The 18,725-nt window shown below is 55.2% G+C and overlaps 1 protein-coding gene across 1 annotated transcript in view; it reads left to right on the top strand.

Moving 5' to 3' along the window:
- The window catches only part of STARD10 (StAR related lipid transfer domain containing 10), a 42,604-nt gene that overhangs the window by 16,515 nt on the left and 7,364 nt on the right, over positions 1–18,725 (top strand). Inside the window, exons 2-3 of the mRNA XM_075919631.1 lie at positions 17,274–17,421; positions 18,286–18,389. Coding sequence (XP_075775746.1) covers positions 17,274–17,421; positions 18,286–18,389 — 252 coding nt within the window. The remainder of the gene's footprint in view (positions 1–17,273; positions 17,422–18,285; positions 18,390–18,725) is intronic.

The following is an 18,725-nucleotide window of genomic DNA, read 5'->3' as shown; positions in this document are numbered from 1 at the left end:
GAGGGCCTGCTCCTGCTTCCCTGACATCCGCGGGAAGCAGGAGCAGACTAACCCTTGAGGCAGCATGGGAAAGCGGAGGTGGGTCAGGTAAGGCCTTCAGGGTTTTCCCTTTTGGGGGCACAGTGGGGTCTAACTGACACCCCCCCCCCCCATTTTCAGGGGAAATTGACTGCAGATCCTATGAAGGCAAAGGTCCCTGTTCTATCAGCCGTAGCTTGATGCCAGAACTCCCCAGCCTCTAGGGGCTGGTTGGACTCAGAAACCTCCCCCAACTGCCCTGGGAAGGGTGACTCTAGTAGTAGTATCTCCCCCTTACCCAGTTCAGTTTCCATCACTTCAATCCCAAGTCTCTCCCTCATACCGCACTCTCCCCTCTCTGCCCCCAATTATCTTTCAAGTGGCAACACGTGGTTGTTTATTGAAGGGCTCCCAACGTATTTTGTACAAACTACCTACGGTTTCTGGGACGGCTTCATCTGTGCTGAAATGCAGCCACTTCTGGGCTGGAACGTGGCAGCTGTTTGGTTTTTTTGTGGGGTTTTGTGTGTGTGTGTGTGGGGGGGGGGGGTGTTTTTTGTTTTTTGTTTAACAACTGTGGCCCACAACAAAGCTCAGAGCAGAAGAGACGACGTTGATGGTATCCCATGGCAAGGTTGTCAGGATGGAATTACCTGTGTTGGCATGTGCCCAAGATGCAAACGTTTCCTTTGGGCATAAGACCAGCATGTGGCACATCACGTACTAGTCCTGTTACCGAATTTCATCTTGCTGCTCTCCAGTCTCCAGTGCCTGCAGGGCCTCTTTCTCCTCTGTTTCCCACCATGCGTGAAGGCCGAGTCGGGGAAAGCAAACCCCAGCCCCTCTCCTTCCCTCCATGAAGCCAAGTCTGGCTCCCTCCCCAGCCCTTCTAGTGTCCTTAGTCCCAACGGGTGGCGTGGCCCTACCCTTCCCAGATGGCCACGCAGCAACCCGATCCTTCCTGGCCAGCCAGAGAGCGTAGGCAGCTTGGAAGGCAAGGCCTTCTCTTGCCTATGTCATCCACTGCCCTGCTATCGCAAGCCAAGCCCCCTCTGTGCAACTCCCAAGCCAGCTCCCCCAGTGCAAGTCAGCCCTGTTCTGCAGGATTCCCAGCCAGCCCAGCCCCAGGAGGACACGGGGCAGGACGGCGGTTGCACCTCCCACTTGACTCGCCAACGCCCTGCCATTCTAGTCCTGCCCAGCTCTCCTCTCCTGCTACTCCAGGAGATTCGACTTGTGCCGAATGGCTTTGTTCAGGGGACCAATATCTATGGAGCATTGAGAGTTCCCTCCGTTTTGCATAGGACAATGGGTTACCCCCCTTCTCAGAATCTTTTTGGATGATATTTTTGCTGCCATGGTTACCGTGAGTTTTGCCAAACCCCCTGTGGTGGGTGTAGCTACACAAGTGAGTGCATCTCCTAGCGATTCAGGCTGTAGGACCAGGCAGCGAGCACACCACCCGTCGGGCAGTGTTGTGTCTGGACTAGCCCCTGCTCCGCTGGGAGAAAGGAACCGGTCTGGGGGCTCCCACTGGTGGGTAGCGCTGTTTGATCACACCAGGACAGCGGCCTGGCTGTGCTAGGTGCTGTACAGGCGTGATGGAAAAGGTGTTTTCCTGCATTTCGGTGGAGAGCGTCAATCGGACACATGGTGATTGCAAGGGATGTTGGCGAGAGGAGGGAGGGGGGAGATAGTTGCATGCGGTGCCAGCCCCCTCGACTCCTGCGGGCAGGGGGTTAGCTGAGCCGCAGGGGGAGAGGGGCTGCGGCTGGCCAGTGTAATCCCCAGTCACCCCCAGGACTGGTGATGGGCTGTTCTGTCGCTAGGCGGCTGCTGGGGGCAGGGGCTGAGAATCTCTGCTGAGCCTCGGCCTGCTCCTCCGGCAGCTGCGTGGAGCTGTGCTGACTGGCCACGGAGCGGCCCGCTTGAGGGGGTGGCTGGGTCTGATGTGGGGAGAGGAATGGGGGGCGGGTCCTGAAGGATGCCCGTCTCCATGTCCCAGAGTACCAACACCGCCCTATTACTCACACGGCAATGGCTCGCGTAAGCCGCAGGCTGGCGGCAGCCCCTCAGGAGGATGGGCATGGTTAGGACGGCAGTGGGCCACGCTCCCCGTTGGACCGCCGTGGGCTTGGGACCTAGAAGCGGAAGGGACGACTTGAGGAAGGGACGGATCTGGCTCCTTGTCACAGCCCCTCGGCTTATTTCTGTGGTGAGCCTGGCCTTGCTGCCGACGGAGGGGCTGTCTGACTCGCTAGACCTGTCCTCCCGTGTGCGAGGGACGAGGTGACCCAGCTGTTCACCCTGCCACGCCGGAGCAGCTGCCCTGGAGGAGGGTGCGGTCAGAGGAACCTGGGCAGCGCGATTCTAACAGTGTCGCTTGGTGTGTCGTGCTGAAGCCTAAAACCTCGGAGCCGGGGGTAGACGAGGGACACGAGTCCAGGCCTGACTGAGAGCTCCTTCAGTTGCCAGTGTCTGCAGGCTTCACTGCCTCTTACCATCTGGTTCTTACATCTGCCGCCATTTTGACTTCATCGATTATCGTCATTCGGCGGCGCACAGCAGCCACTGCTCTAGGGCTCATTGTGATGTCACAGGTAACTCAGCCAATCACAGCCCTTACTCTGCAGCCGATTTGTCTGCAGCCATTTCATTGGTTGCATGAGACTGCCCAAGTGCCACCTGTCCAAATCGGCATGGCCAGAGGTGCACAACCCCCTCGGACGCAAATCCGAACAGCCAGCCCACGCCACAACCCCAGACACACACAGTCCTGTGTGCAACGCCCACCCCTCACTTTCTGCCTATACAAATCCAAATGACTTGCCCACACCACAACACAACAAGCGCACACCAGAACCCCCAACATCGCTCTGACGCCAGGAACATCTGAGGCAGCCTGAAGAGGAGGAAACCACGGCAATTGTAGCTAGGAGCTCCCTTTCTTAGACTGTGAGCAGGTTCAGTCATCAGTGGGACTGCAGTCTGGTGCTGCCCAGTAAAGTGGAGGGTGGGGGTGTGTCACTCCAGAACAGCTGGAGTAGCCCCCCATTCTTCCTGCTGCAGGGGCTGCTTCAGTCCAGCTGAGACAGGCCCCCCTGTGGGGCTGTTACAGCCCCCTACTTATGGCAGGTGGGGAGTTACTCCAGCCCCACTGGAGTTAAACAGTCACATCCCTAGTCCGGTGTTTAAATTCTCCGCCATCGTCAGCTTCCTTCACATGTGATTTTGCAAGCCAGGCCTGTGCTAATCCCTGGGACCTGAACGCCTGCACTTTTGTGAAGTGCCAGTGGCTGCGTCTCTGTTGTCAGGGAGGCCTGAGGACAACTTCATGAGAGGTACCCAGGCATTGGCAGCGAGGAAACCTGCATCGCTTGACTCGTAATCGGATCTGATTTGTTCTGGGAGATGGTAAAATGAAGCCCCATCACGGCCTCTTTACAAAGTCCCTTCTTACGAGTATATCGTGAGAGCAGCCCGTTACTGAAGCTGGGTTAGCTGACCTTGCCAACCAGTTTCTTAGCCTGGGGAGTTGATCCCTCGTGTGTCAAATTCTAAAGGCAAATTTTGAGCCATCGTAGGTGCTTTATTTCTTGTCTTATCTTGCCCCACTTTCTTCACAATAGGAAACGTCCCAGCTCCCGACGCTTCCCAGAAATCCCCTAAGATGTCTCAGGAAAAGGAAATTGTATGAAACAAAATGTGGGGTGGGTGGGTTGGTTGAGGGGGGCGTGTTTTTGTAGGGTGACATACTTGGTTTTTGGGAGAAGGGCTTGGCTACGAATCATTTTCCCACCCAGTCTTGGTTTGCACATTCTGAGTCTGGCTGGGTGGGTTCAGCAGCGGTGGGAACAGGGATGGTCCTGCCTCCTAACTGATCCCTCTAAAACGTCTGCCTGGGCCCATTTTCCATTTGCCCAGGATGGCCTGAGAGGAGACCCACAAAGAGCAATCAGATCCTGATTACACCTCTGAAAGCGGATTCCCAGCACAATCTGGGAGCCTCAGACCCTGACTAGAGAAGCCGGATCTTCCATCACCGGGGCCTGGCAATTGGCAGATGGGGTGGTGTGGGCTAGCCTGTGGGCAAAGCTTTGTTCAGCTGGTCTGAGAGATTCTTACCTGTAGCGGTATCACCCTCTGCTGGCTGGCTGGAGTAGCACAAACAGCCCCGGTAGCAAAGATGCCGTCTGATATTTTTAAAGCCGCATAATGGCCCGTAAATTGCATTTCTGGTCCAATAAGTGACTCTAAAAATGGCTCAGCGTATTCTGCTCCCTGGAGGTCTTGTGCTTCCGTCTGCTGACTTGTCACTCCTGTTCGCTGTGCTGGCTCTCTGCAGGGCTTTGGGGATGTCGCACTGGTGTCTGTCGCACATCATGCAGCACCCGCAAAGCTGTGCTGGAAAGGTTTCTGCTGCTGGTGTTCACGAGGAACGGGCTGGTTCGTGCTTGTGGTTAGAAAAATTATTTTAGTTTGGAAAGGGAGTGTTGGCCTTTGGGGTGCTGTGAAAGATGCAATATCTGGTGCGGCCCACCCCGTGCACTCTGGATTTGTCAGCTGGGCCCCCCAAAATCGTGAGGTTGGCTTAAAATCGGGAGACTTGACACCAAGCCAAAAGTTTCTCAGCTTTTTCTCTGCAGCCACGTGAGTCAGAAATTTAGCCTTCATGGGACAGTAGTGCGAGGTTCTCGCCTGCACCCCTGGCTTTGGCACGTGGGGCTGTAGCAAAGCCACAAAATAGCATGCAACTCCAGAGACAAGTGTGAGAATTGGCCATGCTGAGCACGGCAGTTTAATGGGGCATCCTGGTGGCCCCTTTCCTGGCTATAAGTGCACCCAGCAAGGAAGACACCATGCCAACAGATGCTTTTAATTCTGTAGGGCCCGCACACCAATCCCAGTATAGGCCGTGCACTGGCTTAGAATATGGGAGATGTGAGTTCAATTCCCAGTTCCTAAGAGCCCTGTGGACCAGGTTTCAAAATGCACAGTCACTGATGTCAGGCTTCAAGTGAGACCTAGCGTCATGGATTCTCCAGCAACAGGTAGGGGCTACGCTTTCAGAAAGACAACTTGGAACATCCTCTGGCTCAGAGACCAACCAACTCCTCCCGGAGAGAAGGCAGACTGGTGGCAGAAGAGTCCGAGGTGTGTACACAGCAGGAGCCTGGGAGGCAAAGAAAACCAAGAATCCCTCCAGAAGGGGAGGGAAGGAGAAGGTCTCCAGGAAGGTGGAAGATTGTGAGCGGTAGGGTTTGTATAGACAGCCGGTCGTGGGGAGGGAAGAAGTTAAAAGCCGTGGTCTTCCATCCTTCCCATCCAGGAACTGGGACCTTTTCATCTTACCTCTCACTGAGCCAGTGCAGGTGGCGATGGGCTGTTGCCAGCTCACCCCCATGGAAAAGGCACGACCACACCAGCACCATCTCTGCATTTACTGAGGTGAGCCATGGCCCTGCATCTCTGCCAGCTCCGTATGAACTCCAAGAAATCGGAGGAGGGGGCGGGGAATGTCTCCCACACTTTGGCCAGATCGGAACGCATCCAGAGCCCCACCTGAAGTCTCCCCACAAGCAGGTGTCAGTCCAGTTGGACAGACCCTGGGCCACCTCTACAAAATCCTTCCTACCAGCCTCAATCAGCTCCAGCGAAGCTGAGAGCTTCCTAGACACCGTGGCCACCTGGATTCTGCAGGTATCCTGGCAAGGCCCCACCAGCTCTGCTTCCGGCCCCTCCCTTCCTCCCAGCCAGCCCCACAGCCTCCAACCCTCCCCCCAGCTGTGCTTCCCACCCCCCCTTCCTCCCAGCCAGCCCTGCAGACTCCAACCCTCCCCCCAGCTGTGCTTCCCACCCCCCCTTCCTCCCAGCCAGCCCTGCCCCCCTCCCAGCCAGTCCCCCTCCCCCGATATCCCACGGCCAGCCCCGTTCTGCCAGACCTCCCCCCACTAGCCCTGCTTCCCATTGCCCCCCCATCTCTCCCAGCCAGCCCCATTGCCCCCCCGTTAGCTGTTTCCAGGCCCCTGCCCCCCCGCTTCCTGGCTGGCACTGCTCCCTTCCTGGCCGCTCCTTCTCCTCCCCCCCTTCGGTGAAGCGTGCCCCTTTTTTATTTTTTAAATGACTACCTGGTAACCCCTAGCAGTGATCCTATCCCTGTGATTACCACAGAGATTTACACTGAGAAGCAACTTGCCTCCCCCCCCCCCCCCCCCCCCGGCTCCCAACACCCCCAGCCCCAGGTTCTGCAAGGCTGCTGGCACAAAATGGTCTTGGAGTCTCTTTTTTTTTTTTTTTTTTTCGTTCAACAACTTTGGTTCCCCCCTCGTCCCCCCTCCCACTTTTTTTTCGTTCCACAGAATTTTTTCTTGGTAGTTTTTTTTTGGGGGGGGAGGGTGGTATTTTTGTTTCAACCATCTGGCAACCCTACTCGTGGTACGGCTCTGCTACCTACCCCAATAAAGGAGAACTAACAACTTAAAATGCACCAGCAGCAGACGAAATTTTCTACGTTCTGGGTCCTAGTGGCGCCCCCGTCCCCTCTCCCCCCACACAGTCTAGCACCTGAGGCGGCCGCCTCAGTTGGCCTCATGGTAAGGCCAGCCCCGCTTGGGAGGAGAAACAATGCAGCTGGTATAGCCCTAGGAGAACAAAGCCAGGTCCCAGGCTGAGAGCTGGCACCAGGCCTGGCTTCACCTGGGAACAAAAGCGCTCGGTTCTACATGTCTGGGAACCTGACAAGGGAACTCGAACCTTCACAGCCCAGGCTGGTAACGGGATATGGAGCCTTTTACCTCTCGCTCGCCGCTTCCCATCCAGCTCAGGCTGCTGGTGCCTGCCAGCTGTGACTGGCTCCTAATCGCGGGTCTGCGGCCCCTGGATGAACTGAGTCGGTGGGTTCTCTCAGTCCAGTCCCTAGGGAGCAAGGGGTGTCTAATCACACAACCTCTGGCCGCTGCTTGTGGACTACGCTTTGCCACTGCCCTGCCTTGGCCCTGGCTGTGAGATAAGCCACCTCCCGTCTCAGGGCCGACAGGCCGGTCCGTTACTATATAGGAACAATCACACTGAGTCCTACCAAAGGTCCATCTAGCTGTGTCCTGGCTTCAGACAGTGGCCAATGCCAGGGGCCCCACGGTGAATGAACAGAACAGGGAAACAGAAACAGCTCCTGGCAAAGGCTCGGGACACCCTCCCTGCCCATCCTGCCTAATAGCCATTGGTGGACCTATCCTCCATGAATGTATCTAGTTCTTTTTGAAACCCTGTTGCAGTCTTGGCCTTCACAACGTCCTCTGGCGAGGAGTTCCACTGGGTTGTGTGAAGAAATATTTATTTTTATTTGTTTTAAACCTGCTGCCTGCTCATTTCACCCCCTCATCCTTGTGTTAAGAGAAGGAGTAAATAGCGCTTCCTTATCTCCCTTCTCTACACCACTCGTGATTTTTTAGACCTCTGTCATATCCCACCCCCCTTAGTTTCCTCTTTTTCCTCTCCGCACGTGGCAGCCATTCCAAACCCCTAATCATTTTTGTTCCCCTTTTCTGAACCTTTTCCCATGTCAATATTTCTTTTTTGAGATGAGGCGACCACATCTGCATGCAATATTCAAGATGTGGGCGTGCCATGGCTTTAAATAGAGGCAATAGGATACTTTATATCTTATTATCTATCCCATCATATATATAGTAGCCCAATGTCTGTGACTCTGTAGAGTTATGTGTTGCCTCTGGGGGGTGCCGTTGCCTCCCGCCGTGGCGCTCAACTGATTCTGCGCCGCTCAGCCAGGCTGCCGCGGGGGAGCAAGCGGCTGTTTGGGCTCCACGGTCCCCCGAGTGAGCGGCAGAAGTGAGAGGAGAAGAGAAAGAGAGACTGAGAGAGAGGCAGGAGGTGGAGGAGAACTGTGGGGGTGGGGGAGAAGAGGCAGGAAGAGAGAGAGACCTAAAAATCCCGTTTTATGATGGGCTATTGGCTAGTTCTTAATGATTCCCATTAGTCAGTTTGCCTTTTTTGACTGCCATTGCACATTGAGTGGATGGTTTTTATAGAATTATCCAAGATCTCTTGCTTGAGTGGTAACAGCTAATTTAAACCCCATCATTCTTCACGGATAGTTGGGGTTATGCTTTCCGATGTGCGCTGCTTTGCATTTATCAACATTACATTTCATCTGCCATTTTGCTGTCGAATCGCCCAGTTATGAGAGATCCTGTTGTAGCTCTTTGCAGTCAGCCTGGGACTTAACTGTCCTGAGTCACTTTGGTATCCTCTGCAAATGTTGCCACCTGCCTGTTTTAAGCCCTTCCTCCAGACCATTTAGGAATACGCTGAATGGGACTGGTCCCACTACAGACCCCTGGGGGAGACCACTAGTTGCCTGTCTCCATTACCCGGCTGATGGATCTCCCCAGCAGGTCTGTCCCATGCTGGGATGTCTGAGCCCCTCTCCCCTGCTCTAAAGGGGAAGCTCCCCTGTTTCCCCTTCAGACTATAGTGCTGCCCTTGGGGAAGAGACTGCAGGGGCTCCCCAGCAGGACAGGAGCTGGGACTTCCAGGGACCTGCCCTGGGATTTCACCTCTGCTTTAGCAGCAGGTTAAATCCCTGCTCTAGGTTTGCAGAACTTCCCAGCAAGAACGGGGATCGAAATCTGATCCTCCGGCCCTGAAAGCCCAGCCCCCCTGCCACTGGAGTGAAAGGAGGCTCTCCAGAGGCGGGTAGGTGGGTAATCGTGTAGTCGATACAATTTGTACTGGCCACACGATGAGTCGGTAAGGGACGGCGCTACCCCCGCTGCGGCTCTGCAGTTTAAACATAGCAAGAGCTGGGCAGCCCGGCTCCTCCTACATTTGAACTGCAGGGCCGCAGCGGGGGTCAGTCCTGGACCCGGTGTGAGTCGGGACTGAGCCAGACTTGCTCAGTCCTGGCTCGTGCACGGTTCAGCAGTGGGGGTTGAGAGCTGGGACCCCCTGTGGACAGGGGCTGTTGCCGGAGCAGCCTCCCTGCCCCCTCCCCACTGCTACCTCTGATAGAAGCAGCAGTGTGGGGAGGGGCTAGTGGTACTGTGGAGACAGTGCTGGGGGGAGCCAGCTTTTAAGCTGGCTCTCCCCAGCACTGGCTCCTGCTTTGCCCCCTTGCTGCCTCTGCTCCATTCTCTTGCATTAGTCCAATAACTAGTATTGTGCGCTGCTAGAGAATCCTTTTCTTTTTTTTTTCTGCGGCACCGTTTTCAGTGGAGTGACGCAACATCAGCGCTAACCTGGTGTCTTGTGCCAGGCAATTAAAGTTACAGTCTCTGCCTGCGCCAGCTGCCCCCCGGAGCTTGCTTTTGGTACAGGCAAGCGGCTTCCCAGGCACAGACCTAGTTAACGGGCGCACTCTGTCCCAGCAGGGTTCATACATGGCTAAAGGGAAGGCAGGGGATAATTCTGGATCCACTTTCCTTTTAACCCTTTCTTTGCCTGACACGTGATCCAGGGTGATGCACAGGGGTCTGGATATCTTGATGCCTTTGTGAAAGTAACCCCACACAGCCCTCTTGCCGGGGGCATTTTAGAAGGTAGATGTGGGACTAATCAGCAGAGGATGGTCTAATGGGGTGATCAGCAGCCCAGGAGATCTGAGTGAGACTGGACCAGCAAAGCAGCAATGGCTTTTAGGGACGTGTTAGTGGGACCTAGATTAACACTGGTGTCGTCACCGTCTATGGGGTAACTCACGGTAGTGGGGTTAAGTGGTATGGGGGCGTAATGGTAATGGCCGTTAATTAGGCGGATAGATTTCAGTCTATGTGGGCAAATGTCTCAAAATGCTTTACAAAAAGAGCCCTTGCCGTAAAGATCCCATCACCGATGGCTGAAATGCAGCTGCTTCTGGGGTGGAACTTGCAGAGTAACTCAGATGAGGAGGCGAAGGTAGCCTGCCTAACTGAAATGACAGAAATTTAGTCAGTGGATGTAATTGTTGGATCTGGAACTTGGCCAGGACCTGGGGTTAACATCTGGTGAAAGGTGCCGGGGAGCATCGTTACGGGTGCTCATAACTTCTGAGTTCAGTCTCCTCGGAATGACAATCACTGCAGCGACAAGAAAGGCGTCTCTCTTTCTCTCTGGCGTACTTAATAAACAGGGAAACCTAGTTGGGGGTTTTAAGACTAGAAAACGCAGCTCTGGCTGTCGGTGTCTGTTCAGTGGAAGGCGCAGCGGAGATGGAGCCAGCTGACTGGCTCAGATCAAAGCAGGTCGTCTTCAGGAAAGATCAAATAGTGGAATGTAAATCAATGGAAATGTATTCCGGGGAGCTGGGCTCCTTAATTAGCTGGAGCCCGGGAGTAGGACAGCAGGAGGCTGCTTCAAAGTCGCTCTCCAAAGGAAGGGCTTGGTTTGGTGCAGCTCTGCATGACACCAGAGCCCGGATCGCTTATAAGATCAGCATAAGTCCTTTTCTTAAAGAGCCACCTGACACCGGGTGGTGGTGGGGAGGGGAGACGGGAGAAGGGCCGGAGTGCTGCGGGGCACAGAACAAGCCAGCCATGTGCTCCAAAGTGACATGGGGTGAAAGATGGAGTGGCCATCATCCTGGAGCCTGGGAAGTAAAATCCCGTGTAATTGGTTAACAGGTTAAACATATTGTTTAACTGGTAAACTGATTAAAGGGGCAGCTGCTTTAGCTCCCACTGGTTCACCTTAACCCGAATGCGGGGGAGGCTTACTGGTTACACATTCACATCTGTAGAGGTGCAGGGCTGAGTTGGGAGAGGCGGCTTCTTTCACTCCATACTCTGCTCAGGCAGGGGATTGGCAGCCAAAAGCCAGGCCGGTGGTAACCCCCTGGGACACTGTGGAGTTCATCCAACACAGCCTTATCTCCCCCCAACCTGCTCCCGCCTCTGCTATTATTCCTCTTACTCCCCCGGATGCAGCATCCCGTTTCCCAGCGGCTCTTGCGGTTCACTCTCCTCTTGGCACAGAGTCGACCCTCGCCCTTCCTTAGCTCCAGCTTGGTGCTCCTTGTCCTGCCTTTATGCCCTTCTAAACTGAGGGAGACAGACAGTACCAGGCGCTGCAGTGTGGCATGCATGTGTAACCCCACACACGTAGTGTGGGTCACTGTCCCTTGGAGCGGCACTTAGACCACTTACAGCCAGAGCTAAGAACAAGGGAGCTCTGCAGCCTAAGCTGAGAGCCAGCTGGCTTTATCACTCAAGCTTTAGAGGCTCCTGCACTAAGCGCCAGAGGTCCCAGGTTCAAATCCGCCCGGCGGCAGTTACACGTGCAACAGAGAAGACACTCTGGGATTGATGGCAATATTGTAAACATGCAATGAGCCTGACCAGGCACACCGTGTCCGCAATCGGTGCAGGAGTTTATCATTCACTAAATACGACGATCTTGGGTATATGTCTGTGTCCCCTTTGTATTGTGAGTTAGGGAGAGGCAGGGTCTGCCTGTATTTCCAGACTTGTGCTGTGTTTCTGGACAGGACTACGAGGCGCTTCTGTGCCAGCTTGACATGTGCTGTGGCGCTTGTGTTGGGGGCAAAGGAAGAATGAGGAACATGGCGAAAGGAATATCAAGGGCAGCTGCATCTTCTCCCTTTTGCCTGCGTTCCTGCTGCTTGCCTCTGGAGTGGCTGTTCTGCACACTGCAGCTCTGATTTCAATAACCCACTCAAGCCATGTCTGTGTCCCAGAGGGAGACTCAAGCCAGCTCACTCACCAATACCACTAAGAACCCAATATGTGGACTCTGACATCTTTGGATGGATGCAACCCCTTTACCTTGTAACATATGTCGTCTTGTTTGTTCTTCTCAACAATAAACCTTTAGTGTTAGGTGCAAAAGGGTTGGTTGGCAGCCATGGTATTTTGGGTCAGACCAAACCTGTACTGATCTGCTAACATGGCTGATGCTGTAGGGTCAGAAGAACATTTTGACTGGTTTGGAGAAAGTAAATAAGGAAACTTTATTTACTTGTTCCCATAATACAAGAACTAGGGGGTGACCAAATGAAATTAATAGGGAGCGGGTTTAAAACAAACAAAAGGAAGTATTTCTTCATGTCATGCACTGCCAATCTGTGGAACTCCCTGCCAGAGGATGTTGTGAAAACCAGGACTTTATTAGGATTCAAAAAAGAGCTAGATAAATTCATGGAGGTTAGGTCCATCAATGGCTGAGAGCCACGATGAGTAGGAATGGTAACTCTAGCCTCTGTTTGTTTGCCAGAAGCTGGGAATGGATGGGAGGGAAGGGATCACTTGATGATGCCCTGTTCTGCTCATTCCCTTCTGGGACACCTGGCATTGGCCACTGTTGGCAGACAGGATACTGGGCTGGATGGACCTTTGGTCTGACTCAGTGTGGCCGTTCTTATGTGTGTTTATGTGGATGGAGGTTTTAAAACAACTTTTCACCTAGGCCCAGTACAGAGCAGATTGGAAGCCAGAGAACTGGCATGCAGTAAGGGGGCTGTGTGATTGCTTCGTGTAACTGACAGGAGAGTGGTAACAAGCAGGCTAGTTCCCTCTCTCGTGGGGTCCCACTCACGTTTCTAATTGGCCCTCTGCTCAGAGTTTTTCACAGGCCACCCTGCCTCTTCCGCAGTCTGTTAGGGTCTCGGCTTCCAATAGGTCGTTCGCTGGCACCCGCCCTTGGCGGACAGGATAGGGGGACCCAGACCTGCCCTCTCTCACGGGTCCTAGCCCAGGGCCCTAAGGACAGGCTCAGGCAAGTTCCTGTCTGGCTGATAGGGATTCCTGCCGTAACTCGTCAGCCCGTGGGCCTTAGCAGGGAAGCCTCACCCTGGGCTACTTCCTACCCTGGCTACAGCTGGGGGAGGTCTGCACCCCTCCCGGCCGGCTCCTGGACCAGAGCAGACGGCTCACCGAAGCCGGCCGAGCCCTGCCACTCTCCCTCCCACTCGCTTGCGGTGACCGTCCTCTCTCCTCTTTCGTCTCCCCTTTTCTCCTGTGTCCGTTTCCCTTTCGTACCTCCCGTCTTGTCTCTCCTGCCCCACCCCTCCCCGTGACATCACCGCTATGTGCTCCAGCCGCCACGCCCCTCTCGTGTCATTCCTGGCGCGCTCGTAACTCACCCGAGGCGTCCCGCTCCGGTTTGCGGTGCCGCCCATCTGACCCACAGCAACAAGACGGGCTCCGCGCTCCCTGCAGAGCACGGCAACGGGGGCATTCGGAGTGCAGGGCAATGGCACCACATCACAGAGAATTTAACTTCAGTAACCTACCAGTCTTGGGAGTATATCTGCTCTCCTTTCTGCAGCCTGCTCTGACTTCGGCATTTCCAGTGAGGGCTGCCCCAGGTATCACAATGCCCCCTTCCGCTTTCAGTCGAGGATCTGTATATTATTTTTAATTTTTTTTCAGGGAACTTGTTCGTGTTGGCACCGCTGCTCTCTTCGGGGAAGATTCAGAACTGCCCATCTGTGTGTCATAGGATCTGTACAGCGAACAGCAGAAAGAGATTCCCCATTAGCTCCAAGTGTGAGGGCCCTGAAGCTGTCCTGATTTCCATTCCCTGTGTTGTTGGGAAGCTCTGAGCAGGGTGCGCAGCATCATGCGGCGCGTGCAGCTCTAGCAGACTGCAGATTTGTTACAGTGCTATGCCTGTGTGAATACCACGGCTCTTTCATAGCTGCACCATGCTGTGAGCTGGTATTTAGCCCATCTCCCGTTGCTCCTTTCTTTACTTTCCAGATAACCTGCCCCTAATTAGGTATGTTTGCTGTTATCTTTCCTCTGCCTAGACACCAGGATGAAATTGCCTCTCTTCCATCCAGTCCTGCTGTTCTAATCTTGTCTTCTGGCAGCTTTCCTGCCACAAAGTGGGTGGGTTTCTCACCTTCCGCTGGGTGGTAAGACCACCTGGCTGCAAGAAGCTCTGCCTCTTCAGCCTAACTGTGTGTTGGGAGGTTTGTTATCCTGTTGATGGTGGCTGTGTCTGAGCTCTCCTTTGCCAGGCAGGGGTCAACCCCCTCGTGCCTGGAATCGTTTCAAGATGCCTGCTATTCTTGGGCAGCAAGAAATCAGGGAAAGAAGAGCTGTGATAACCGTGTTGGCTGGCATCCGCGGGAAGACCATGTGGCCATTACTCATTGTATTGACCTGAGCGAATGCCCTTGTCTTGGCTTCCCAAACTCCCACGCTCTGTCCAACCCCGACTGTAAGTAATAGCCGTAGTGGTAAACCAGGGTCTGATCTGGCAACTCTCAGTCATCTCCATGGGCACCAGCAGGGCGCTGCGCTCCCGGTTATTAGCTGTGTTCACTGGCTGTCCTAGGAGCACATGTTTCATTAGGAGCATCTCTTTTATTTCCAGCTGTCAGGTCTAACCTGTTTCTCTAGCCCTCCCATTGCCAGGGAGAGTCCAGGGGCTTTCCAAAGCATCAGAACCATCCTCCTTTTTTGAAGTTGGGGAAACTGAGGCACAGGGGTGGAAGAGTGTCACCGAGTAGGCCAGTGGGAATGAACCCAGGTGTCCTGTGTCCCAGTATAGTGCTGCAACCACTGGGCAAGATTGCATCATAGTGTGGGTAATTATCCAGTCCCCCTCGCCCTCTGCAATGGTCTGCCCCATGGGTCCTAAGCAATGCTTTTTCCTGGCTGCAGAGCACAGAGTGTTGCGTTGTTACTGCGGGGCTCGCCTCTCCACCTCCCACGCTGCATCTTCCTGGGGGCAAAGCTCAGGCTTAGTTCACCCCTTCTCCTTCGTGATGCCCTGTTCCTACCCATGAACCCAATCCCCCTTCCTGCTGGACGCAGGGGGTGCCGTTGCTTGGTGCTCCTGATTCACACCTGCGTGGTTCTGTCCGTTCTCCCTGGGCTTCCGTCCCAGAGCAGGCTCTGCCCTGGCTGCCTGCAGCATCTTCTCGAGATGTCACCAGTTAACCGGTGACCTGGCCGGGCGCACCGCACTGTACTACAGGCTGAGGATGCTCTAGCCCGTGGCAGGTCCAGCCTGGCTAGATCAGCCAGCTGCAATGAGGGGGCTGCTCCAGCCTTTCACAGGGTTCAAAAAAGAACTAAATAAATTCATGGAGGGTAGGTGCATCAATACTGATCAGCCAGGATGGGTAGGGGTGGTACCCCGAGCCTCTGTTTGTCTGGAAATGGGTGGCAGAGGAGGGATCGCTTGATGAGTCCCTGTTCTGTTCATTCCCTCTGGGGCATCTGGCATTGGCCACTGTCAGCAGACGGGATACTGGGCTAGATAGACCTTTGGCCTGACCTGGCATGGCCATTCTTATGGTTGGGCTGGAACAGGCCCAAGCCTACAGGATCCCAGTTAAGTGGTTAATTAACTGGTTAATTGTAATGTTTAACTAGTTAACTGATTAAATGGGATTTTACAACCCTAACCTCCTCTGTCCATCTGGCACCACAAGTAGGCTGTGTCGACACAGATGGTTGCTCTGAACTTGCAGCACTGCCGTGTCCGTGTGGGGAGTAACTCCCTTCGCATGGGGCTGTTTCCCTGGGGTGGTGGCTGGCCCTCCAAGGCTGAGGACAGAGCCCTGCGCGGACACAAAATTGGCATCCGCAGCTGCAAAAATGAGCCGCGGATGTTGCATCCTCACCCGCGGATATCGTCAGCTGGAGCCCTGCAATTTGGCTACAGCGTTGGCAGGCTGAGCTCTCCTAGCTCGGGCAGCCGAGCCGCGTGCGTTCAGAACCTGAGCCGATTCGGCCCTTGTGGCTGATCAGCCCGCCGGGGCGCGGCGTTACTGGAGCCCTGCTCTCAACCGGGGCAGGGCGTTCCTGCCACCGTGCTCTGAGCGGGGGCTGGGTTAGATGAGGCCAATGGGTCTCTGTCGCGGCTCTGTGCTGCCTGTGGAGATGCCGCTCCGGGCCAAGCCCTGTGGCAAAGATGTTCCATGCAGCCAGTATTCCCAGGGCAGGAGACGTCGCTCAGCTGGCAGGCTCTGAATACATTTAAAAAGCAGAGGCACAGCATCTGGGACTGGGCGTGAGTCGGGAATCAGCTGATTCCTGGCTCGTCCCTGGTCCCACTAACCCTCTGCCTCCCCTGCTCCCCACAGAGACGGTGCTGGGGGGAACCAGCTTTTAAGCTAACTCCCTCCAGCACGGGCTCCTGCTTCCCCCTCCCTTGCTGCCTCTGATAGAGGCAGCAAGGTGGGGAGAAGTGACTAGTTGAGGGACTAGTTGACTTGCTTTTGCTTATCAGATAACTGACTAGCCACTTACATCCTTAGTTCCTGTCCTAAACGGGTTCGTAGCTTCGGCTCTGCATTGCTCAACAGTTGCCGCGTTCCTCCCCAGACTTGACTGCACTGCAGTGGTGAATGAGGAGACGCCTGCATGTGCACAGCCAATGAAGCGCAGTGAGATGCGGGTGTAAGCTAATATTCTGAGAAATGGCACCTACCCGGCGCTCTGCCCGATGGGGTCGCTCTTCATTCAGAGACTCCAGCTGCATATTATCTTGGGGCGTCGTCTCCCTCTGGGGCAAACTTTCCACAACGTTGCTCCTCCATTTCATACCCTCTGATGGTAGCTGCTGCATCACTGGCCTGGCAGGGGAACATCCTTTTGGGAGGCGCTGTCACTCTTCAGACCCCTTTAACCTCTCCTACCAGACCCTCCTTGTTTGTGGCGAAACTCAGAATGATACAGCCTCTCCCTTCCCCCTGGTTCCTGTGCCAGGGACTTGCTGTATCTGATGGCAGTTGAAGAGGGCCCGAGTGAGGCAGCGTGATACAGACTTCATGATACACAAAGGGAACTAGAGGCCGTGGGAGAAAAGTCTGCGCTGGGGGAGCTGTATATTTTAGGGGGTTGTGTGAATCCAGTTATGCATTTGTACAGCCCCTGACACCATGAGGCCCTCATTGGTGCCTGCAGGAGAAATAATGATGCTGCCATTGGCTTAATTGTCTGAATTTTATGGCGCTATAAAAGGTGGGGGAAGGGGCTTACATTTGTGAAGCCTCTGGGAAGAGAGTGGGGTGAATGAACACAGGACAGCGGGGTGGGAGGCTGGTCTGAGTGACCTCATCGTGCCGTGCGTGTATGACTTCCATCCCATGTTTGAGCCGCTCACAATCTTCAATGGATGTATCCTCCCACACCCTTGTGGGGCACCCCCTTTGTAAAGATGGGGAAACTGAGGCACGGGAGTAAGTGTGGGCTATGGGCCGGGCTGGGTCAGTCCTGTAGGATTCAAGCGGAGTGGGTGGCCACTCCGTGTGTGTCAGGTTGTCACCCGCTCTGTCTCTGCAGTGCAGGATGGAGTGCAAGGATATCTCGGCAGAGACCCTCTACGACGTGCTGCACGACATCGAGTACCGGAAAAAGTGGGACACCAACGTCATCGAGACCTTCGACATTGGGAAGCTGACCGTCAACTCGGACGTGGGCTACTATGCCTGTGAGGAGCTGGGGGGGGGGGAGGAAGAGCCCTGGGGGGCAGTTAGTTGGGTCCTCTGGAGGGGGCCAGGGCTGTTACAGGCCATGAAGTGGGTTAGGCCCATGTCTCTACAGTCGCCCCTCCAGTGCGCCTGAGCCGCTGCCCTTAGCATGGGCAGAGCCACCGTCCGGGGGGAGATGGGCCAGGGACATCAAAGCTGAAAGGCTGGAAGTGGGGGGCAAGAGACCATAAACCAGGGGTGGGCAATAATTTTCACAGAGTGGGCCACTGAATGAATTTTGGTACCAGTCACGAGCTGACTCCACCCCCTCTCCGGAAGGGGTGGGGCCTGGGGCAGAAGGGGCGGGGCTAGGGACCAGCCTCCCCCAGAGTTGTTTGTGGCCAGACATTGTGTAGTAAAAACACAGCAAAGGGCTTGCGCCACTCCCACGTTGCCTGGCAAATGCTGTGAGTTGCTGCGCCTATTTAAAAGGTGACCGGGAGCCATTTAAATAGGATCCTGTTGCCTGAGCCACCACCTGAAATTTGGTGTCACGAGCAGCAGGGCAGAAATCGAAAGCAGCCAGATGCAGCCTGCGGGCTGGATCCAGGTGTTAGGCGGGCCGGATCCGGCCCCTGGGCCACATCTTGCCCAGCTCTGCTTTAGACCGTGGGGAGAACTAGGAGCAGGGGCTGTAGCATCCTGGGGTAATGCTGAGAGAGAGAGGCGGTCCAGGGACCTGTGGGGATGGATATTAGCCTGTGGCTGCTGAGGGGGATAGGGGAGACTGGGCCTGTTTAGTGACACGGAGCTGGGGGAGTCGGGGGGGGGGGGGGGGGAGTCTGATCCCAGCTCGAGAGCCAAGTCCCCTCTTTTCTTCCCAGGGAAGTGCCCCAAGCCCCTGAAGAACAGAGACGTCATCACCCTGCGCTCCTGGCTGCCCATGGGGGCGGATTACATCATCATGAACTACTCGGTCAAACACCCCGTGAGTGTCCTGCCCCCCGCGGATTAAACGCCCGGGGCTGGGGGATCGGCTGTTGGTAACTTGCCCCAGCACCGGCTCACTGGGCCACCCGTGGCTACACCTCCACGTGGGCACATCTGCCGGCTGTCCCTCAGATCCTGGCAGAGCGACTGCCTAGACACTACAGATACCATGGACTTGCCCCCAGTGCCCTGCCCAGCTCCTTCCCCTCCTTGCTGTCCTGCAGCATGTTGGGTGCTGCCGGTACCATCGCACCCCAGAGATGGCTGCATTTGGGGGGAAAGGAACCATAGAAACATCAGCTGTCCTCACACCGCTGTGGGCGCCCAGGACACG

The sequence above is a fragment of the Pelodiscus sinensis genome, chromosome 1 (assembly GCF_049634645.1).
Source record: "Pelodiscus sinensis isolate JC-2024 chromosome 1, ASM4963464v1, whole genome shotgun sequence".
NCBI classification, from domain to species: Eukaryota; Metazoa; Chordata; order Testudines; family Trionychidae; genus Pelodiscus; species Pelodiscus sinensis.
This window is presented reverse-complemented; position numbering and strand designations above follow the sequence as displayed.